The sequence below is a fragment of the Lontra canadensis genome, unplaced genomic scaffold (assembly GCF_010015895.1).
Source record: "Lontra canadensis isolate GAN:19392208 unplaced genomic scaffold, GSC_riverotter_1.0 scaffold224, whole genome shotgun sequence".
Classification (NCBI taxonomy): Eukaryota; Metazoa; Chordata; class Mammalia; order Carnivora; family Mustelidae; genus Lontra; species Lontra canadensis.
This window is the reverse complement of record NW_022631218.1, coordinates 675,650-698,283: the sequence shown is the minus strand read 5'-3', so window position 1 is coordinate 698,283 and position 22,634 is coordinate 675,650. Positions and strand designations below refer to the sequence as shown.

Sequence of the window (22,634 nt, the reverse complement as noted above, 5' to 3'; positions counted from 1 at the left end):
TCTGGGAGCCAATCCCCCGGGAGAGGGGGCGGACCCCCAGTGCCGCATTTCCTTGCGTCATTCTCCCCTCAGCCAGTGGGAGTGTTCGCGACGAGCGGCCTCGGCTCCGCCCCCAGCCCTGGCTCCTGGTTTCCGGGTCCCAGGTCCCCAGAGAGGTGAGTCCGCGGCAGGTGGGTGCGGGGTGCAGGGTCGCTGGCGACGCTGCCGCCTCAGGCGCCACCCTGCCGGGCTCTCACACAGCCGCGAAGTTGACCCGTGCGCCCGAGAGCCGCAGGTTCGCTCAGCTGAGGGGCCGCCCGTGCGCCCTCGGAGGCCCGAGCCGGCGGGCCTGCCGGGCATCGCGAGCTAGCGGCTGCCGCGCTCCGCCTGCCCTTCTGCGAGCTGGGGCTTCTTCGCCCTTCGTGCGGTGCCGCCTGCCCCGCAGCTCCCGGCGAGATGCTCGAGGTCGGCGCTGCCAGGGTGCCGGGGAGGTGGCGCAGGCCACCTGTGTGACAACTCGAACTTTTCCTGGGGTTTCCCGACCGCCAGTTGGGTCACGCTGCGCAATTCCTCTGAGACCTTGTGTTTATCGGTGAAATAAAAGCAGGGTTTTCCCCCCGTTCCTTTCAGGACGTTATGAGTTTCCTCCATTTCGAGACAGTTGAGGAAACTGCCAGAGGGTCAGACTCCCCACCGTCAGTCCCTGTGTTGTCCTCGGGAGCTTGGGGCCTGTGTGTGCTCCGCCCTCCCCCACATCTCGCTGACGTTGAGAGAGACTTGTGCAGAGCCATGAGCCCGAAGGCTTGAGCTGCTTCGGAGGAGAGAGCCAGTCTCCCGAGCCCCAAGATGGCGGCTAAGATGGAGATAACTTTGAGCTCGCAGTCCCACATTCAGGCTTCCTCCAAGCCAGAGAGACACATAATAACAAAACTGGAAGACAAACGGGGACCCACTCTGCAAAAAGACCGCCCCGATCCCGAGCTCTCCCGCCAGAGCTTTCGACGGTTTTGTTATCAAGAGGTGTCTGGACCCCAAGAGGCCCTCTCCCGGCTCCAGCAGCTCTGCCGTCAGTGGCTGCAGCCCGAGCTGCACACCAAGGAACAGATTTTGGAGCTGCTCGTGCTGGAGCAGTTCCTGAACATCCTGCCTCCGGAGATCCAGGCCCGGGTCAGGCATCGATGTCCAGTGAGCAGCAAGGAGATTGTGACCCTGGTGGAAGATTTTCAAAGAGCTCCCAAGAGACCAAAGCAGTGGGTAAGGAGGGCCCTCTCTCGTGGTCGCCAGGATTTCTTTCTCATCTGGATAGTATCTGGTCTCTGCATCCCTCCCTATTTAGTCAGAGTCCAGAAATGGACCCGATGACTGCAAATGTTGCTTCTGGCCTCTATTTGGGAACCCCCTTGGGGGATGTAATAGGTGTTTAGAAAATCCAGGTACTGGGGTGCTCCAGTAAGAAAGTAGAGGATCAAGTAAGTTCCTTGCATTTGTGCCCACACATCACCCCACACCCATTCCTCCTGAAGTTTTCCTACTATCAGGATTCTTAGCAGGCAGGGTCATCTTGCTGGGTAGGAATTTGATTTGGGGGGAACTTCATGGTGGACCTGGCTTCGGTGATGTGTCTTCCCTGCGGATCAGGAAGTTGCAGCTCATTTGGCCAGTATTTTTTCCCAGCCTCCCAATTTAGACCCCATTCAGGGCTTAAGCAGGAAGCCAACAACCATATGCTTTGAGGAATGGAGGCTGTCAGGAAACACGGCGGGCAGTCTTCTAGCCGTACTACTACTGGGATCTCCTTATCAGGGAAGCCTTGGGCAGAACAGTTTATTAGGTATGGGTTTTATTATTAATGTTCTCATCAAATGCTTCCCGATCCAGTGGGACCTTTTTCTGATAGAATCTGCTGGGGTAGTGACACGGTGAGACACAGGATGCCGGGGTGGACATAGGGTGAGACTCTCCTAGGCCGATGTCATGACTGACCCTGTTATCTGTGCCTTCTCTCTGATGAGCTTGAGGCCCTGCGAAAGACCCTTTTAGGGTCACCCACTTAGGAAGTCTTGGCTGATTTGAAGCCTCCATGGATTAGGATTAATCTCACTAACCATTCTGCATGTCCTTCCCTTTGCTACCTTTGAGAGTTTTCATAGTCGCAGTTGGCCTCCGGACTGCTGTCGGTATACCCCAGGGTAAAGGAAGGGATCCTTGCAGAGCAGGAAGAGGTCAGGCTGCCCCCAGTCCTCAAGCTGCACTCTGATGCATGGGGCTTGTTCCTAGGTGGCCGTTTGTATGCAGGGGCAGAAGGTGCTCTTGGAGAAGACGGGGTCTCAGCTTGGAGAACAGGAACTCCCAGACTTTCAACTGCAAACTCCTAGAAGCTGTCCCAGGGAGAACTCTTTGGAGGAGCCTTCCCAGGCGGAATCTCAAGACCAGCTGAGCACTCATCATTGGGACAAGTCCCCGCTCCTCCAGGAACCAAGCCCCAAATTGGCCGGCCCAGGTAAACACTCTGTGCCCCTTCTCTCCCTCTCTAATCTTTACCTCCGTCAGAATATCTTGTGGTTCTGAGACACCATACGCTGCATGTCGGGGTTTTTAATGTTTTGTGTAACACTAGATCTTTATTTCCCAACAGATTTCATTGACTAGCATGGCAGTGATAGGTGTGTAAGAAGTACGGTTTTATCATTTTCTATTAATGACTCAGTGACAGTGCGTAATGGGATTATCTACTCTGTCCCCTTCGGAGCTTCTTGTAGTGACAGATCCACATATGACCCCTGATGAACTTCCCTCCAAACTGTGGCTGAGTTTCATTGCTTAAAATCGTCCCATGTTGAGAAGGGGCCTAAAGAATGCTATACGTTAGAGGAAGAGTGCCGCTTCGTATTATTTTCTGCCTCTTCCTTCTCCTGTGACAGTGTCTGCGCTTCACACCCTGTGTCCATTGCCCTATCCGTCTGTGGCACAGTGCCAGGCGTTGGTGGCCCTGCTGTACTCAGTCCTGTGATCTCTAAGACTGAATAACAGAGACACTCTGGCTAGTCTTAGTGATGTGAGTAGACGGTATGGTCAGCAGGTTAGAGAACATTACCAGAAGGCTGGAGCGCCTTGATTTCCTACATTCAGTGAAACACTTAGCTTTGGTTATTCTCTGAGCTCAGGAGTGGAGAAGACCTGGGGCATCCAGCAGAAAAACACTGTGACCCTGGCTCCAGTCCTGCCCCATAACCTCTGGGCTTCGTGGTCCTGAGCACGCACACTCCCTTCTCCTGCCTCATCTTAGGCAGCTCACCGTGCGTGCAGGCCCCATCGTTTATTCGATCCCCGAAGGTAGAGTCTCTACCCTAAGATCCAGTAGGGCCTTCCTTCAGAGCTGCACTGCCCAGTAAGTTGCCACTGTCCACACATAGCTATTTAAATTTTATTTATGGAGATACAGTTCACGTACTGTAAGAATCACCTTTTGAAGTATACATTTCAGTGGTGTTTAGTACTTCACATGCTTGTGTGACCATCCCTATTTGTCTAATTCTTGAAAATGTTCATGACCTCAGAAAGAAACCCAGAGCCCCTGGCAGTCACTCCCCAGTGCCCCCTCTCCGGCCCCTGGCAGCAACCATCTGCTTTGTCTCCGGATTTGCCTGTTGTGAATATTTCAGAATCACATATGTTGTGCTCTTTTGTGACTGGCTTCTTTCACTGAGAAGGTTTTTGGCTTCACCCATGTTATCACATGTGTCGCTCCTTTGTTCCTTTTTACGGCTGATACTCCATCACGTGAACGTTTTGTTTATTCATCAGGTGGTCATTTGGAGTGTTTCCACTTTTTGGCTGTTATGAATAGTGCTTCTGTGAACTTTTGTGTGCAAGTTTTTGTGTGGACATATGTTTTCATTTCTCTTGGCCGCATATCTATGAGTGGAATTGCTGGGTCAGACAGTAGCTCTCTGTTCAACCTTTTGAGGAAACACCAACTGTTTTCCAAAGCGGCTGTGCCATTTTACATTTCCAACAGCAGTTCCTGTGAGGATTCTAATGTCTTCACATCCCTGTCAGCACTTTTCGGTGTTTTGGTTACAACAGTCGCATTAGGTGTGAAGTGGTGCCTAACGGAGGTTTTATTTCCCTGATGGTGAATAATGTTGAACATCTCTTCATGTGCTTATTGGTCAGTGGTATATCTTCTTTGGAGAAGTATCTGTTCAGATCTTTCGTCTGTCTCTAATTTGGGTTAGTCTTTTGTTGTAAGAGTTCTTTTTATATCCTGCATACTTGGCCCCTATATATAATTTGCAAGTATTTTCTCCCACTGTGGGTTGTATTTTCACTTCCTTGATAGTGTCCTTTGAAGCACAAATGTTTCTAATTTTGGTCAAGTGCAATTTATCTATTTTCTCTATTTGGCTTGTGTTTTGGTGACATATGTAAAATACCTTTGCCTAATCCGAAATCACAAAGATTTATACCTATGTTTTGTTCATAGAGACATTAGTTTAGCCCTTCTGTTTATGTCTTTGATCCATTTTGAGTTATTCTGTGTACATGTTGTGAGGCAGGGTTCCACCCTCACTCTTCCGCATGTGGAAATCCAGTTGGCCCAGCGCCCTTTATTGAAAAGCCTAGTCTCTCCATTGAATTGCCTTGACAACCTTGTTGAAAAGCAGTTGACCTTGAAGGTATAGGCTGCTTATTTAAATTTGAATTAAAATTAACTGAAATTAGATAAAATTTAAAATTCTGTTTTCTCTGTCATGGTAGCCCCCATTTCAAGGACTCAGTAGCCCCATGTGGCTGGTGGCTGCCATATTGAATAGTATGTGCACACGCTCATGTACACACACACTTCTCACCTGGCAGCAGTCCTGTGGGATAACACAGCTCTAGAGCCTCCGGCTTGCCCACAGACATTTCAGCATGGTTCCGTCCTGATCCTCAGTCCTCATGGTCAGAAATTGGCAGAGTTTCTGAAATTAGGATACATGTCTAGCCCATTTTGTAGTTTGTAACCCTAATGCCGTCATGTTTATAATGAAAGAACACACTGCATTTGCTGAATTTCCCATTATTTGAAGTGATAGTTGTAATCATTCTGTGTCCATGTGAGTGAGTAGATTGGCAGTGTTGAAAGTTCAACAGTTCAACTCTCTCCTTTTCTTTTTTTTTTTTTTTTAAGATTTTATTTATTTATTTGACAAACAGAGATCACAAGTAGGCAGAGAGGCAGGCGGGGGGGCGGGAAGCAGGCTCCCTGCTGAGCAGAGAGCCCGATTTGAGGCTCGATCCCAGGACCGGGGGATCATGACCAGAGCTGAAGGCAGAGGCTTTAACCCACTGAGCCACCCAGGTGCCCCAACTCTCTCCTTTTCATTTGTTTATTGCCACTCAGGTCTGATGGGTTTGCTTTTCCATGTTTCTTCCTTCCCTAACCTTTCCTTAAAGGTAAGAAGTAGAGATGGGATTGGAGAACTTGGTTCCTAACATGAATATAAATTACAGTCCTCCCAGGAGCCTGTTAGCCATGTAGATTTCCAGCTCCCCTCCTCCCCAGAGATTCTGACTCAGCAGCCCTGGGGACACAGGAACAGCCTACTTGTGTAACAGGTGCCCCAGATGAATCAAATGCCAGTTGCCAGTGGAGGACCGCGCTTTGAGAATACTTCTTAGCTCATTTGCTGAGCTTCTTTCTTCAAAGCCCAGGAAATGAAACATATTCTTTCTAATTATAGAGGCCCCCAGAATGAAAAGTGACAACAAGGAAAATCCACAGCCAGAGGGGGCTAAAGGAGGAAAGCCATGTGCAGTTTCCCCGGGCAGATCCAAAGGGAATGGTCTGCAGAGTCCTGAGCCGAGAGGGGCGAGTATGAGTGAACCCCGGTTGTCCCGGAGGCAGGTCAGCCCCGCAAATGCTCAGAAGCCGTTCACTCACTATCAGAGACATTGCAGGGAACTGGAATACATCAGCAGCCCCCTGAAAAGCCACCCGCTGCGAGAGCTGAAGAAAAGCAAAGGAAGCAAAAGGAGCCTGAGCAGTCGTTTGCAACGTCTTGGTCACCAGCCGACCCGCTCAGCAAAGAAGCCTTACAAATGTGATGACTGTGGGAAAAGCTTCACGTGGAATTCGGAGCTCAAAAGACACAAGCGTGTACACACAGGGGAGAGGCCCTACACGTGCGGAGAGTGTGGGAACTGCTTTGGGCGCCAGTCCACCCTGAAGCTGCACCAGAGGATCCACACAGGGGAGAAGCCGTACCAGTGCAGCCAGTGTGGGAAAAGCTTTCGCCAGAGCTCAAACCTCCACCAGCACCACAGACTCCACCACGGGGACTGACAGTGGGGCTTCGCGCACTCAGTTCAGAAGGAAGGCGTCTGTGTTTCTCTTTCCCCTCACTTGCATGTAAACCACAGACTGTGTGACTTACAAGGAAAGCAAGAAGTCCCTGAGGAATGCCGGTGCACATTTGGCTGCTGAGAAGTCCCAGAAGACACCAAGGGGGATGTGACCCTGTTGGTGACCGAGTGAAGAGATGGCGGCTCTGGGTGTTGAGTCAGAGAGAACCGGGGTTTCTGCTAGAGAGCAGGGAGTAACTGTCAAGACAATCCGGCCGATCCTGCGGGGTCTCCTGCCCCTTTATTTATCCTCTAAACATGTCCAAGGGTAAATTACGTATATATTTAATGTACTTGCTGTCATACCAGACACTCTTGATCGTACACACGCTTCTTTAATAAAGATCGTGAGCCACTAGAATTTCAAGACAGAAGGTCATTGGAATATAAATCCCCTAATATTCTTACTCTAGTTTCTGGCTGGTCATAACAAAGGACACATGAAGTGAGAGTTTGAACATGTTTGTATGAAGAGAGGATTTCCAAGTAAATAGTGCTTTTACACACACACACACACACACACACACATTCAGTTCACACATGTTGAGGGAATTATTTATATGAAAACACCTTTGATTTAGGAAGAAATCTCAGCTGCTACAGCCCCCGCCCAGGCAACAGGGAAAGGCTGCAATGGGGAAGAAGCATGTAGTGCGTGGAGACAGCTAAGGACATGCCAAAGGGACCCTTACTAACCTTCCTCACTCAGGCTGGCAGCCTTAAGAAAAACAAGATGATTGGGGGATGGAGTGTTATAAAAGTGGATTATCTCAGTACATTTACTAAAACTCATTGAAATGGGTTAATTTTATGATATATAGATTATATCTCAGTGAATTTTCTTAAAAAACACAAAATATATTTGTATAAAATATAAAAGTTCTGGAACAAAGCCAGAGAGTTGATCGAATTCCATCCCATCATTCTCTCAACTAAGAGTCCAAACCCAGTCAGTATAGTTCTCAGTCACCCAGAGCAAGCCAGAGGACCTCTGAGTTCAGAGAAGACCCCGGTGGATGGGTGCACCGCCTCCAGCAGGACACGGGTAGGTGGCATTCTTGCTAAAACAGCGGGATCCTCCAGTTGCTGCCAGTCATCTCCGGGCTGTGTCTTACCCTCACCCATCACAGTTCTGCACATGCTGCTCCCTTTGAATTTAGGACCTGCCACCCCCACTGCTTCCTCCCTGTCCCATCTCACAGGAGCATCTTACTCAGCAAAACCCTCTCTGACTGGTTCCAGGCCGACTTCATTGTGTCCCTCCCTGCTCCACTGCGCACACCAGTGGGGCTCAACCTGGGAGCAGATTTGCCCCCCTCCTCCCGGGGGGCGGACATTCGGCCATGTGTGCAAATGCTGCTGGCCGCTCGCGGCTAGAGACCAGGGATGGAGCTAAACATCCTACAGTGCACAGGACAGCCCCACAGTGGAGTCGCCTAGTCCAAAGTGTCAGTGGTGACAAGGTTGGGGAGCTATGCCGCACACGGTAAAAGCTCTTCAAGGACAAGAACCGTATTTTTCTAACATCTTAGCTTTTAGACAAAGCCTAAAGGAAGCCAAGGGAAGTAGGTGTTTGGACAGGGCTTGGTCCTGCCTGAACCGGAGATCCTGGTGACAGTGTTGAATGCAGTTGACAAAGCTTCTTACCTTTGGGTCAGCGAGAGACTGAATGGAAGCTCTGTGGCCTTTTAGATTACATCACAGTCCCCCTCCCAGCAACCGTATTAGGTGTTAGAGGAGCTTGTCTGTATTACTATGCCTGCACCTTACCTCGCCCCCATCTGTCACCTCTTACCGGTTAGAGCCTCCTGATTGCTTATTTGCTCCAACCTCATCCATCGTTTTCCAGGACAGTTTTGCTGTCACAGGACCCTCCTAATCATGGCTACGTCTGTGTCCGTTTCCCATTGGCTCTCTAACGTGATCACAAATTTAGTGGCTTCAAACTTATTAGTGTTCCAAAGATTGGAAGTCCAAAATCTGTTCCACAGAACCAAAATTAAGGTTTCCGAGGGGAGAAATCTGTTTTGTTGCCTTTCTCAGCTCCTAGTGGCTGCTTCCTCCATCTTCAGAGGACATGCCTCCATCCTCTGTCGCATCACCTTGTCCTCTGGCTCCTACCCTCTGGCCCCCTGTGTAATATAAAGGGCCGTCATGATTTTATTGGGCCCACCCAGATAATCCAAGAGAATCCTCCTGTCTCATCTCAATCACATCTGCACAATCCCTGTTGCCATAGACAGTAACATTCATGGTTTCCAGGGATTAGGATGTAGACATATTTGGGAGGCCAGACTCCACCAACCACACCTGTCTTTTCTGTGTGTTGAATCAACTTGGTTAGTCAGAGCTCTCTCCTAAAAGCAAACAAACCTAGATTTCCACTCTTCTTGTTTATAAGAGTTGGGATAGGAACTCTCCCTTAAATGAAAGCTTTGTTTGGTATGTGTCAAAGAACCTGTATGTGTTTTCTCTCTTCTGAACAAAATAACTGCTGAATCGTAAAGTCTTTGGCTGTCTGTTCAACTGTGGTCCTTCAATAAATGTGACGAAATTACCATTCTGACTATCACTCATTCCCAAAACGTTTTCGAGCCCGTGATGCTACCTCGCCTCTCCCAGTTCTCCTCGGCGGATGAGGCGCGACTCGCGGCGAGCTGAGTCTGAGGGCTGGAACAGGTCCAGCCGCATTTGCCAGTGTACACAGCTCTTCAGAGGTAGGATCCTCCCGGTCGCCCTTGCCCACGCGTGGTTCCGCCAAAGGGCCTCTGCCCAGACCACTGGCTTGCAGCCTTGCAGTTAGCTACCCCATGTAAGAAATACTGTTTCTCTTCATCCACGAGCAACCTGTAAGGTTTACCATCTTGTCTGGGTTTGGCCTGTATTTAGCCATGGAGTGAGATGGCTCCCACTCAAGTTATTTGGTTCCCTGGTGACCCCCAGTGAGACAGGGGGAGGGAAACATGGTGCACAGTGGGGAATCTGGGCCTCGCACATGTCCCTGGAAAACATTTTCCATCTACAGCAGATAAGAACTTGTAAAACCCTTCCCATAATTCCATTACCACTCCCAACAGAATTCATGACTCCCGAATACCATCCGATACACGGTGTTGAAATTTCACCCAATGTTTCCAGAGAAAAAATGCTGTTTTTATAGCTTTGAGATCTGTTTCACACAGAACGTTTGACCATAATTACACGTTACTCACCAAGTTGTGCAACCATCACCACAACTCATATGAGAACATTTTCAACAGCTGAAGTAAACCCCATCATATCTAGTAGTCATTCCCCATCCCTGTGCCCCCTTGAGCTCCCTCTGCACTCGCACATCTTCAGGATTCATTCATGTCATAGCAGGTGTCGACTCTATCCTTTCTGTGACCAAGTAATAGTCCACTGCGTGGACGGACCACTTTGGCTTATCCATTCATCCAGCAGATATTTGGTTGTTTTCATTTCGGGGCTCTTGTTAATAGTGCGGCTTGGAATGTGTGTACAAGCTTTTTGTGAACTGGGCGCCTGGGTGGCTCAGTTGGTTAAGCGTCCACCTTCAGCTCAGGTCATGATCCCAGGGTCCTGGGATCGAGCCCCACATTAGGCTAACTGCTCAGTGAGGATTCTGCCTCTCCCTCTTCATCTGCTGCTGCTTCTTGCTCTTGCTCTCTCTCTCAAGTAAATAAATATTTTTTAAAAAAATTTAAAAAAAGGTTTTCTGTGAACACGCACTGTCATTTCCCTTGGGTAAATACTAGGAGTGCGGTGGCTAGGCCATGTGATAACATTATGTTTAGCCATTTCTGAGGAGCTGCCAGGCTGTTTTCTACTGGATCTACACCCCAGGTCCCCACCTGTAGTGTAGGGTCTCAGTTTCTCTACATCGCTGTCAGCACGTGGTATCATCGGTTTGATTACAGCGCGCTAGTCCGCACCAAGTGTGTCTCACTGTGGTTTTGGTTTGTGTTACCCTGATGTTGGACATCTTTTCCTATGTTTACTGGCCATCTGCGTATCTTTGGAGAAATGGCTATTCAGGACCTCTGCCCTTTTAAAATTTGGTTGTCTTTTCATTGTTGTAAGAGTCCGTTATAGATACTGGAATCAAGTCCTTATCAGATATAGGACTTGCAAATATTTTCTCCCATTTTTTTGTAATACACTTTTGTGCGATTGCAGTACATCTTTTAAAGCAACTGTCACCTGCCAGACTACAAAAGTGACCAGTACAGTCACAATCCCTGAATCGGCGGTGAAATAGAAGTGTGAGGCAACCCTCCCCAATGATCACTCTCTAGAATGGCTCTAGAAACTTGTATTGAACCAGATAAGGACAAAGCCAGCTAGACCCCAAGAACCTACCTTGCCTTGGGGGTCACTTGGCCATAGTCAGATCTGAGGCAGCTTTGTTTTTGTTGTTGTTGTTGTTGTTTCCTAAAGATTTTATTTATTTATTTGACAGAGATCACAAGTAGGCAGAGAGGCAGGCAGAGAGAGAGGGGGAAGCAGGCTCCCTGCAGAGTAGAGAGCCTGATGTGGGGCTCGATCCCAGGACCCTAGGATCATGACCTGAGACAAAGGCAGAGGTTTAACCCACTGAGCCACCCAGGTGCCCCCTGAGGCAGCTTGTTAAGGGGAAGGAGTGGACTTCGTGCCAGGCTAAGATTGAGGCATGGCTTTGCGCCCAGCCCTGTCATTCTCCAGCCCGGTCTCCTGGATAGTCATTTAAAACATCCAGGCCTGTGTCCTCCCCTGGAAATGGGAAGACCTGGACTGCTTCCCTCACATGATGGGTGAAGTGAATTGTGTGTACGGGAAAGCATCTTGTCTCCTGGACAGCATCGCACGAAAGGAAGGTGAATTCTGTGCCAAGTAGTAGGGAGCTTCTTGAATTCGCTCCTCAGCCCTACATATCCTGGGAGGGGCAAAGAGGCTGCAGGGATTCGAGGGCGGAGATGTCCTGTTCCCTGCATTTGGCATTTTTTTACACCACGGTCACAGGAGATAATGTCCTGAAAGGGGGAAGAATTTCTCCGAAAGGCTGCTTGTGAATAAAATCGGTGTCCCAGACAGAGGGACCCCAAAGCAGAGGCACCCCTTTCGAGCATGGCCCTTTATGCTGCTCTTTGCTTTTTCTTCTTTTACCAGAGTAAAATATACATACAATTGGCCCCTTTAACCGTTTGGGGTGGTTCCATTCAGTGGCAGGAAGCACATACCCACCGCTGTTCGGTCCTCGCCACCATCCCTCTCCAGCACTGATGCTTCCCAGACTGACACTCTGTCCCCATTAAACACTCCTCATTCCCCTCCCCCCACAGCCACCCTTCCGCTTTCTGTCTCTGTGACATTGACTCTAGGGACCTGGTGTAAGTGAAGTCACACGGTAGCTGTTCTTTTGCGACTGGCTTCTTTGACTCAGCATCATGTCCCCCGGGGTCCCTCCATGCTGTGGCGTGCGTCAGAATGTCCCTCCTTTTTACTGCATTTTGTGTAGCCATTCTTCCACTGGAAGACACTGGGGTTGTTTCCATCTTTTGGATATTGTGAATAGTGTGCTCCTTACTTTTGGTAAATACGTAATTTGCAAAAACCCAAGGAAAAGTTTGTCACAGGGCCACAGAGCCTCTGAGAGTGGCACCCTGTGTTATTGTCACTGGAGTAGCTGCAAGCAGGAATGGTCCCAAGCTCTGGGGAGGGGGTTGCTCTAGAAGGTGGAGCAGAGGGTTAAGGGCAAGGAGAGAGACCGGGGTGGCCAAGGGAGGGTGTCCCTGACAGGAGCAGCTTTAAACATCTTTGAACACCCAGAAATGAAGGTTAAAAATTGGGGGCTACCTGGGTCCCACTGTGAGGTATGAGGAGATGTCTGGGGGTAATGGGCAGACATATGAGCAGATACCCCACATGTACTGGGACTCAGCTTTGTTGGGAGAGGACAGTAGCTGGGTGCTTTCTCCAGCTGTGGGTGGGAGTGGGGTGAGTTGATGAAATCTGAGACTGACACAGTCCTAGGAAATAGCAGAGCCCAGCAAGTGACACTGCAGAGAAGGATGGTTGATGTGGAGCGTGGGTGGTCAGACCAAAGACCATGTCGGAGGACGAGTTTAAGGCACTTGCTTTACCTTTTGGAAAGAAGTGATGGGAGACAGTTCTGGCTACTAGCCAGGTCTTTTAGTCTGTTCGTGCTGCTGTAACTAAGTACAGACTCCGGGGCTTACAGACAACAGACATTAGCTCTCATGGTGCTGGAGGCTGAAGTACAAAATCAAGGTGCCAGCCACCAGGTCGGGTTCTGGTGAGACCCCTCTTCCTGGTTCATACTCGGCCATCTTGTCCCTGGGACCTCCCGCGGTGGAAGGGGCGAGGGCACGCTCTGGGGTCTCTTTCATAAGAACGATCCTGTAGATGAGGCTCTACCCTCGTGACCTAAGAACCTCCCAACAGCCCCGCCTCCTAATGCCATCGTCTTTGGGGGTTCAGATTGCAGTCTACGAATTTGGGGGAATCCTCGAATATTCAGACCATAGCACCCAAGTGTGCATGAACTTTGGCTTCGGACAGACCTAGTTCCAGTCCTGACTCTAGATCGCCTTTCAGAAGTGGCCTTCAGCTTTGTGAGGTTTAGATGAGAGGATCCAAGCCGTGTGCCTCTAGTGCTGTCCCAGTCGTCTTGGGGTCTAGACGCTGGACTTGGAGCATGTGGGCCTTTGTCCCTGGGGCCTCTGTTGCTTCTGTGAATACCCTGGAGAGGGGATGGGCAGGTGCAGGGGACCAGGGATGCGGGGGCTCGTGCTCTCACCTCTAGAACGCCCCTCACAAAGGCTTTGTAAACATCTGTCGATCTGAACTCTTCAGAATGCAGGGAAGGAGCCTGCCAGGGATGGTGTTTTCAGGGTGAAGCTGAGATAAAGCATTTGAGGACACAGATGCCTCTGGAGAGCGTGCCTCAGTATACTTCTGAGACACATACGTCCCCAAGCAGATGCTTCCCTGGGAAGGAAGTCCTGTTCCAGACAGGAAGAGTCGTGTCCCACCCAGCATTTGGAGGAATCAGAGGTCATAGATGACACCAGAATCAGGCCTGCCTTCAGGAAGAAATCCGAGCAAAGGAGAAGTTCTCTCTGATAGAGAAGTTCTCTCTGATAGGAGAGTGAGGGACCTCCTGAGGCAGGCAGAGGGGATGGGGTGCCCAGTTATATCCCAGAGGACTAATCACGCCAGGGGGTTGAGGGGCTGAGTGCGAAGTACCCCTCCCAAGGCCGACTTGCATCCGCTTTCCGTTTTTTTTCCCCCACTCAGGGCCTAGCTCTTCCCCCAAGCCCCAGAGAAAACCCTTCAGTCCTGTTCTTTGAAGCTGTGTAGCTTATTTTCCCTTTGTAACGCATGGCTTCTGCGGAAGGAAGCTGCCTAAACCAGGACGTCCATCTTTTCTATTTATCTTGCTGGGAACTGCATTTTTTTTTTTTTAAGATTTTATTTATTTGACAGACAGAGATCACAAGTAGGCAGAGAGGCAGGCAGAGATAGAGAGGGAAGCAGGCTCCCTACTGTGCAGAAAGCCTGATGTGGGGCTCAATCCCAGGACCCTGAGATCATGACCTGAGCCGAAGGCAGAGGCTTAACCCACTGAGCCACCCAGGCGCCCCTGGGAACTGCATTCTTATGTTAACATCCAGCTTATTTGGTTTTTACTTTGATTTATAGTATTTAGCAAATTCTAACACACAGATCAGCTGCAAAGGCTGAGTTTTAGCAGCTCATCTTACAAGAGACTCTGCTCTTTGTACAGAGAAGACAGAAGCAGCTTTCCTCTCAGCTCTGCACACAAAGAAGCTGGTAGCAGAAATTATTTTCATGTCTTTGATATGTTATTTTGTATATTACACTTAAGTGTACTACAGTTGTAAAATACTGATTTCAACTTCAAAGTTTTTTTTTTATTTGAGATATAATTCAAATACTCTAAAATTCATCCTCTTAAAGTATACAGTTCATGGAGTACCTGGGTGGCTCAGTGGGTTAAAGCCTCTGCCTTCGGCTCAGGTCATGATCCCAGGGTCCTGGGATCGAGCCCTGAATCTGGCTCTCCTTAGCAGGGAGCCTGCTTCCTCCTCTCTCTCTGCCTGCCTCTCTACCTACTTGTGATATCTCTCTCTCTCTCTCTCTCTCTGTCAAATAAATAAATAAAATCTTAAAAAAAAATAAAGTATACAGTCCAGTGGTTTTTAGTATAGTCACAGAGTTATGACCAGATAACTGTGTTTTTGAAAGTGACAAGTGACTGTCTCACATGTCACTGGTTGATCACACAGCTAGCACGCTGCTGCGGTCCATGTCCACATGAGACAGCTTGGGGGTCCTGGAAAAGGCCAGGAGCCTGAAGACCCTGCTTCTGTCCCTAGTGTACAGCTGGCCAGTTTCTGAGCTCTCAGTAAAATCAGGGGCTCAGACAAAATGCTCTCTAGTTTTCTTTCCAGTTCTACTTGGAGCGGCCCATCTATTCCTGGAGAGTTTGGTTCTGTCAAAGTAGAGGTGACCCTCAGAGCTCCACAGTGAGGATTCTTGTTGGAAATCTGGGGAGATAGGACCCCTGGAGGAAGAGGAAAGCATCTGTTCAGGGCACCCCACTCAACCCCCCAAAGGAGGGGAGCTTATCATCCATCCAGTGTTTACTCTCTAGGTTTCTTCTGGCCCTTTCCACCCAGCATCCTGGCTTCCTAGGCTCTCTCTGCAAATCCTCCATCAGGGTTACTGCCTCTTGTCACCCTCTGGGTGCTCATGCTGAACCCAGTGGGGATGTCTCAGGATAGTTACAAGCACTGTAGTAGCTTTAGGATCTGCTCCTTGGGGACATCTCTGGTCTTAGCCACTGATGGCACAATCCCCCGTGGTGGACAAGAGCCTCCCTGGCCCAGCTACCTCCTCGAGGCAGAAGGTCTGATGCGCTGACAACGTTGTTTCCAGATCAAGATCATGGGTCTGCGGGTAGGATTCCCACCCCCACGTGGCATCTTTAATCAGAAGGCTTTGTAGTTCTAGGGGATGGGGAGGTCCAGGGCACCCAAGTTTGCAGCCATCTTAGGCGTAGGAAACGGCCTCATAACAGATAGGACTGGACCTGGGAACGTCACATCCTGTATCTTTATAGGGTGTGTTCAGGCGTCTGCGTTCTCCAGTTTCTGGCTTTTTTTCCCTCGAAGTAGACAGTAGAGGTGAGCAGGGAAAGCCTGCTATATAGGTGGGGCCAGCAGACACACTCTGTTAGACAGCAGCGCCCTGGCCCTGTGTCCTTTCCAGAGGTCTCCAACTAGTGAACTCCCAGTCAGTGTTCTGCTCTCCCAAGAAAGTGGGCTCCCTGAGCTTCCCGGCTGGGTGAAATACCTTTCCCGGCATAACACACCTCTCCCCTGTAGCACTTAGCACAGCTGCAGTGTCACTCACGATTAACCGTCTCTTTATGAAGTTAGAAAACCCACACTCATGAGGGCATCCTTTCTCCACAGAGCTGCCACCATCCAGTCCCTCCGCCCAGAAACTTCCCTGCGCTCTCCCCGGCTCAATCGTTACTTTTGCCTCTTCAATCTGCCTTTTTTTTTTTTTTTTTTAAGATTTTATTTATTTATTTGACAGAGATCACAAGCAGGCAGAGAGGCAGGCAGAGAGAGAGGAGGAAGAAGCAGGCTCCCTGCTGAGCAGAGAGCCCAATGCGGGGCTCGATCCCAAGAGCCTGGGATCATGACCAGAGCCGAAGGCAGAGGCTTCAACCCTGAGCCACCCAGGCGCCCCCTGAATCTATCTTGAAGCCACCCCCTCTTCCTCAATCCCAGGACCCCCTCCTACTGCAGGCCCTCCTCTCTCACTCGCTCCGCTGCAACCCTCGGTCCCAGCCTGTACCACAAAGCAGGGTACCCTGCCCGGCCTTCCTGCCCCACTGCGTACCCTCACCCAAGGTGGCAAGCGGGGGACGCAGAAAGCGGAGGCTCGGAGATTGGGGAGCTGGGAGCCGGGCACGGTATCCCCTCTAATGGGCCTCGGACTTGCTGGGCGGTAGGGTTCGTCCCCAGCCCCCGCAGGGACGCGTGCACAGGCAACTCCCATGGAGCGAGCCCCGGCCAGCACTTCCCAAGTGGACCCGTAGGGCACTGGCCACCACAGGGGAAGCGGGCGAGAGTGAGGGACTGAACGTCGACCGGAAGTACCCTGTCCATTCCTCTGACTGGGGCGTCCGGCGCCCGTGGCTGCCGTGGAGCTCTCTGGGAAATGTAGTTCCAGCTGGCTCCGCTTCCAACGCGGGTTGGAAGGCTTGGCTCTGGTGATCGTTTCGGACCATTAGCCTAAAGCTGAAAGGCTGTCCTGGAGGCTCACTTGATAAATTCCTTTGCCCTTGTTATATATATTTATTAAATGCCTACTACACACCGGGCACCATTAGGTGTTGGGGTTGCTATGGTGAACCCAGACCATGCGCATGCTCAGAAAGCCCAGTGTTAGAGGGAGAAACTCATCAATCAGATAATCGCACAAACAAATGTAAAACTGCAATTGTAAAACTGTTAAGGAAAAAACTTAGGCAGGAATCACGTGGTGGGAAATGACTTGGGAAGGCTCTACTTGAGAGAAGAAGGTCAGGGGCGCCTGGGTGTCTCAGTTTTTGAGCGTCTGTCTTCAGCGCAGGTCATGATCCCTGGGTCCTGGGAGGGAGCCCCACATCAGGCTCCCTCCTGCTCAGTGGGAGGCCTGCTTGTCTCTCTCCCACTCCCTCTGCTTGTGTTCCCTCTCTGGCTGTCTCTGTGTCAAATAAATAAAATCTTTAAAAAAAATAAATAAACTGATAACCTCATTTAAAAAAAAAAAAAAAGGAGAGAGGAAGGTCAGGGCCTTCTGGGTTTCTCCTGCCAGGACAACCATTTTATGGCAGTAATGATTCCTCAGAGGTGTACCTCACAGCATTTCCCTTAACCCTTAGACACTGGAAGGCAGACTTCGTGATTATTCTCTGGGCCTTCAAGGAAGCGGAGACTCATTTTCCAAAGCTAGCACAATCACAGGTAGCTGGGCTTTAACCACATACCTTCAACAATGAACCTGAGACTTCCACCCTGTCTCCTCCTACTTCTTAACACACTATGCAGACCAGCCCTGTTTTCTCCATGTGGGAAATGTGGATGATAACAATGGCAAACTAATCCAGGAAAAGTGCTCAGCACAGGAGGGCCAGGCACAGAACAAGCCCTTGATTAGTGTTGGACTTTTCCATCACTACTCTAATTGCCTCTCTGTCTACTCTGACTTGTGTGTTACCCCAGCCCCATACTCTCTTCTTTCCGCATTATCCCTTTAAGTCACCTCTTCTCTTCTACTGTGTATATGTAATTTTGGTGGGGCTGACCCCAACCACAGCTCCAGGAGTGTGTCTGACAACCAGGCCAGGCCAGTCTACTCCATCCCCCCAGCCACAGTGGTTGGTTCAGTGATGGGCTCATGAGCCACATCAGTCAAATGAAACTTAACCTCTAAGAGGAATGTGAAACTGTTAGTCAAGTTCCCTTTTGTTCCAGAGTGTTCAGGGTGACAGTAGTTCCCCTTCTTGTAATTTCCTGGGCAGCCTAGCCTGCAAGTATGGGACCATTCTGCCCACTTTGGGTGCTACCCCTCTTCCACTGAAGGGATCTTCTAGAATGGGAACAGCACAGGCAATAATGTTGTCAGGCCAGCTACCCTCTGTGCTAGTAATCTGAGCTATTTTAATCACTAACGCTTTACTCACAGAAGGCTCAAGGCAGGAGGATGTGCAGACCCAACTCTCTAAGGTCTCATTCTCTGTTGTATTAGCTCAGCACAATTCTATTTGAAATGCATGGAGTGCCTGGGTGGCTCAGTTGGTTGGGCATCTACCTTCGGCTTGGGTCTTGATCCCAGGGTCCTGGGATTGAGCCCCACACTGGGCTCTCTGCCCAGCGGGGGCCTGCTTCTCCCTCTCCCTCTGCCTGCTACTTTGCCTGCTTGTGTTCTCTCTCTGCATCAAATGAATAAGTAAAATCTCTTAAAAAAAATGAAATTCATGGGGCGCCTGCGTGGCTCAGTGGGCTAAAGCCTCTGCCTTTGGCTCAGGTCATGATCCCAGGCTCCTGGGATCGAGCCCCGCATAGGGCTCTCTGCTCGGCAGAGAGCCTGCTCCCCCACACTTCTCTCTGCCTGTCTCTCTGCCTACTTGTGATCTCTGCCTGTCAAATAAGTGAATAAAATCTTTAAAAAAAAATGAAATGCAAACCACATTTACTGCACTTCCTTCAAATGTGGCTTATAGCAATTGTGCCTCTTCACTAAATTATTCTTTCCAAGCAATAGAACACCATAACATTTTTATCCTGAGAACTATCTTAGTCAAGCTTTTGGCTAAATTCCTTACAGCTTTTCTGGGCTGCTGTTAAACCTCCTGCCTACTTGTAAATGACCACACGAATGCCTATTCCCTTTCCTCCTGTCAGTCCTGTAGCTGTATCCAAAGTATAAAATTGACAGAGCCATAGAAATTTAATTCTTTAAATGCACAGTTTTCAGCATTTGCCATGTGTCCTTCCCTGGCCCCCCAGAGACATTAGACCACTAGTTGTGTAATTACTACTTAGTTTTATAATGGTAGGTAGTGATGGGGCGGGTGGTATTCCACGTAAAAGGAAAAGTATGTTCACTTCCTGAGGAAGTAAAGATCTTGGTACATTTAATGAACTGAAAGAAAGAAAGATAGTACAGCTGGAGAGAGAGAATAAAGAAAGTAGCTGGGGTTGGCAGGGAAGTGACAGTTTGGAAAGTTCTGTTGAATGTTTTGGATGTTATCCTAAGGACAACGGGAAGCCAGTGGATTATGTCAAGTTGGATGGTGACATGATTAGACGTGTTGGCTATGCCAGCAGAGAACAAGAGTGATGTGCGAGGTTAGAGGACTATTTAAGTCAACTCCAGTGAGTACTGTTAAGGGTGGTAACAGTGGAGACACAGAGAACCAGTCAGGTCTGAGAGAGAGATCTAAGGCCACAGGACTTGAGGGAACAGATGAGCAGAGGAAGAGGGAGTTGTGTTGGTAGCATGAGCAATTGTGTGTATGTGGCGCCACATACTGGAGGCAAACAAATCAAGGGCTAAAAGTTTAAGTTCAGTGTAGGTAGGGCGTGTTCTCATGCCTCAGACATCCAAAGGAAGATGTCTCATGGACACTTGAATATAGGGATCTGGAATGCAGGGAGAGAAGAAATCTGGGCGAGACATAAAGTGGGGTCTTTGTAGTCACGGAAGTGGCGAAGCTCGCTCAGGGGGATCCTGTACTCAGGCAAGCCCAGGATACAGTAAGCCACAGAAGCATCTTAGAATTCGGCCACGAGGCACACAGGCCAACGAGGAGACTGGTGCTAGTTCCAGAGAGCACTCTACCCAGGACAAGTCGGAACCAAAGTGTCACTTTCAACAAGCCAAAGGTACACAAACTGGACAGGCCGGCAGCTTCGCACTGCCAAAGTGGACTTCTTGCTGCGGAGGTAGCACGGACTTGGCGCGCGATCTGTGCCTAGACTGGGGGGACGGAGATTGCTCTGGCCCCCAACAGCCATACTCGTGCTGCAGAGGGCGAGACCGAAGGGACCCGTCATCAAACGCTCTCGGCCCAAAGCCCAGTTTTTGTAAGGAGGGCCCCGCGGTGGGTGCCGGGGATAGGCTGGGAACCCGGTGAAGGCCGCCGTGAGACGCCCACCGCGTCCCAGGCGACCCGGGAGGGCACAGCCGTGTCGCCCCAAGAGGTCGCCGGAAGTGAGCGCACCACTTCCGGTTCCCAGCCCTGTGGGCCGCTCTAGCGCGTCTCATCTCGCTGGCATTCGGGCGGGTCTGCGCGGCTGGCTACTGAAGGCAAGCCGCCGAGGCGTTCGTGACCGAGCCGAACATTCTGGGGGCCGTTTGGCTCACCGCTGGCTTCCACCCCCAGCGCTGGGCGGGGAGCGCGCAGGCCTTTACCGCCCTCTATGGCTGCAGGTGCCACCCCTCCCACCCCCCATACCATGGTGCGGAGCTGGGGCTGCCTTACGGGGTTGCGCTGGAACTTTCTTCTGCGTTCCGGGGAGCTAATGATTTTGTTCTAGCGTTAGGAAATGGCTCGAGGTCACGCATTCACTCTCCAAACCCACAATTCCCGCCCATCTTCAAAATTCGCTGCCATCCAAAACCACCGGCGTGTGGAAGAGCAAGTGCGCTTAGTCGCCTTCCTCAGAGAGGGGCAGGTATTGGATGCCACACCGCGCATCAGATAGACTTAATCACGGCCTAGTGAGAGCGTGCGTTCTAGAACTGAGTGATGAGAACACACCGAAATAGGTCAAATCAAAACATGAGATAGTACAAGTGCACATAACAGACATACTTGGGAGGTATCCAAGCGAACTACAGATTGCAGCAGATTCTTGGGGATATATATATATATATTTTTTTTTCCCCCCCTATCCCCAGCCTCTGCAGGGTGTTAATGCAAGGAGGGATGTCAAAGAATAAAAGACCAAAAAAAAAAAAAAAAAAAAGGCAGTCAAATGGGCATGAAAAGATGGATAATGATCCTCCTGACGATCAATAAGCTTTTTCAGTCTACAAAACTAAAGCAGATGAATATACATACTTCAAATGAAGATCATTGTTACTTTTTTAACAGGTGGTCAAAGCAAAAACACTTTATTATCAAAATCCTGTACAGATAACGAGTACAATGAACCATTAGTCAAAACAGACTAATTAGATGAACTATAATCTGCTTTGTGCGCATCTAAGTAAATTGGCAGATTACTTGGAGCAAAATCTGCAGTATCAGATTGTGTAACATGCTGCAGTCATCAGAACAATGCCACCTGATTATATAGGACCTCAGAAGTTGAAGACTCAAAACACCAACATTTACTATGAAATGTCACTTGTTTTCACTCCCTGTATACTGGGTTAGTCATTTTCTGTGTTAAATGGGGAGATGTGAATAGGCTATTAACTACTGCAACAAAGCTCTAAACAAAACTATATTGAATCCAACTCCTTCCAGATTAACCAAATCACTCAATTTCTTTAGTTATAAAATATGAACTGTTAACATCTGAAATCTACTGAAATAATGCTGTTTTTATCAATGATGGCTTGTTAATACACCCTGGTATTCGGACAACCACATTAAGGACTTGTTTGATACACATCTTCATCTATGCACCAACAACAGAAACCACATTTGTTCAAGAGTTAATTTCCTTAGTACAAAGTTCTCACCCTGCATAGTATATCAATAGCCATGCTGCAAAAGATAGTAATCCAATCATTCATAACAATAAACTGTGTTTCTCATCCTTATATTAATTTTTATCCAGTATTTCTTAACGCTAACATACTGGGCTAATATCTTCAAGTTAATAAACTGTGAAATCTAGCTCCATCAGTCAACACTGTAAACAGAAAGATGAAAAAGCCATCATTATAAAAACAGCATGGATCTCATTGGTGGACTGACTCCTTCCTCCAACTTTTTGGGCTCAGAGCAGCTTGAATTACATCCAGCAAATATAATTAGGTGAAGTGTACAATAAGGCAACAACTGAAAATATGCTTCTTTTACAGTAACTGACACTCAAGGTTTTTTTAATTTTTAATTTTTTTCGGCATACCAGTCAGTAGCAATGATTATTCCACCAAAAAGCCATCTTAATTACACTCAAGTGTACGTTAATGTTTTTATAGAAGTGCTATTTTTATAATCTCTTTAAGGAGGTTTGGCATAATCTTACAAAATCAGGAGAATAAAGAAAAATGCAAAACCTGAATTGAATTGCGAAGGAAGCCTCATCTGAGAAGGTGACTTCACATATTGAGGTGCAGAATAGCATTTAGGGCATAAATTCTCACCTTCCCCCATACTGTTGTAGGAGCAAAGCAAAGCATGGCAGCTTCTATCTTTTATGTCAGCCCCATTCTGTCTGCTTACCTTCTAGGACAGCCTTCTCTACTTTCTGCAGCAACTGCATGAGTAGGGGCCACATTCCCAATTTCATTCCCCGACCTGTAACTCTGTTCAGCCACCAAAGGCAGAAGCAGGAGAGCTGGTGGACAGTGCTTTCTGGTATTTAGCAAAGATCATTATATCCCAAAGTTGGCTGATAAGAAATTTAACTGGAGACCATCTTTCTACACAATTCTAAGTCCCCAAAGATCTGCCAAAGAACAACTTACAGATGAACTCACTTTTTAATTTAAGACTC

General features: G+C 49.0%; 1 protein-coding gene across 2 annotated transcripts; it reads left to right on the top strand.

The window, feature by feature from the left end:
• ZNF174 (zinc finger protein 174) lies at nt 1-8,310 on the top strand. 2 transcript variants are annotated; one of them, XM_032849325.1, is made up of 4 exons: nt 1-155; nt 610-1,233; nt 2,257-2,479; nt 5,709-8,310. In XM_032849325.1, the coding sequence occupies exons 2-4, from the start codon at nt 826-828 to the stop codon at nt 6,308-6,310; spliced, it is 1,233 nt and encodes a 410-aa protein (XP_032705216.1). In that variant the 5' UTR covers nt 1-155; nt 610-825; the 3' UTR covers nt 6,311-8,310. The 2 variants fall into 2 exon arrangements, with proteins under 2 accessions (XP_032705216.1, XP_032705218.1); XM_032849327.1 differs by lacking the exons at nt 1-155; nt 5,709-8,310 and adding an exon at nt 2,729-3,249 and having other exon boundaries at nt 364-1,233; nt 2,257-2,490.
• The last annotated feature ends 14,324 nt before the right edge of the window (nt 8,311-22,634 follow it).

Excerpts from the sequence above, each read along its gene's own strand:
- ZNF174 (XM_032849325.1), top strand. The coding sequence starts at position 826 with ATGGCGGCTAAGATGGAGATAACTTTGAGCTCGCAGTCCCACATTCAG. Across the intron at positions 1,234-2,256 it reads CCAAGAGACCAAAGCAGTGG|GTGGCCGTTTGTATGCAGGG; the intron begins GTAAGGAGGGCC and ends GCTTGTTCCTAG. Across the intron at positions 2,480-5,708 it reads CCCCAAATTGGCCGGCCCAG|AGGCCCCCAGAATGAAAAGT; the intron begins GTAAACACTCTG and ends TTCTAATTATAG.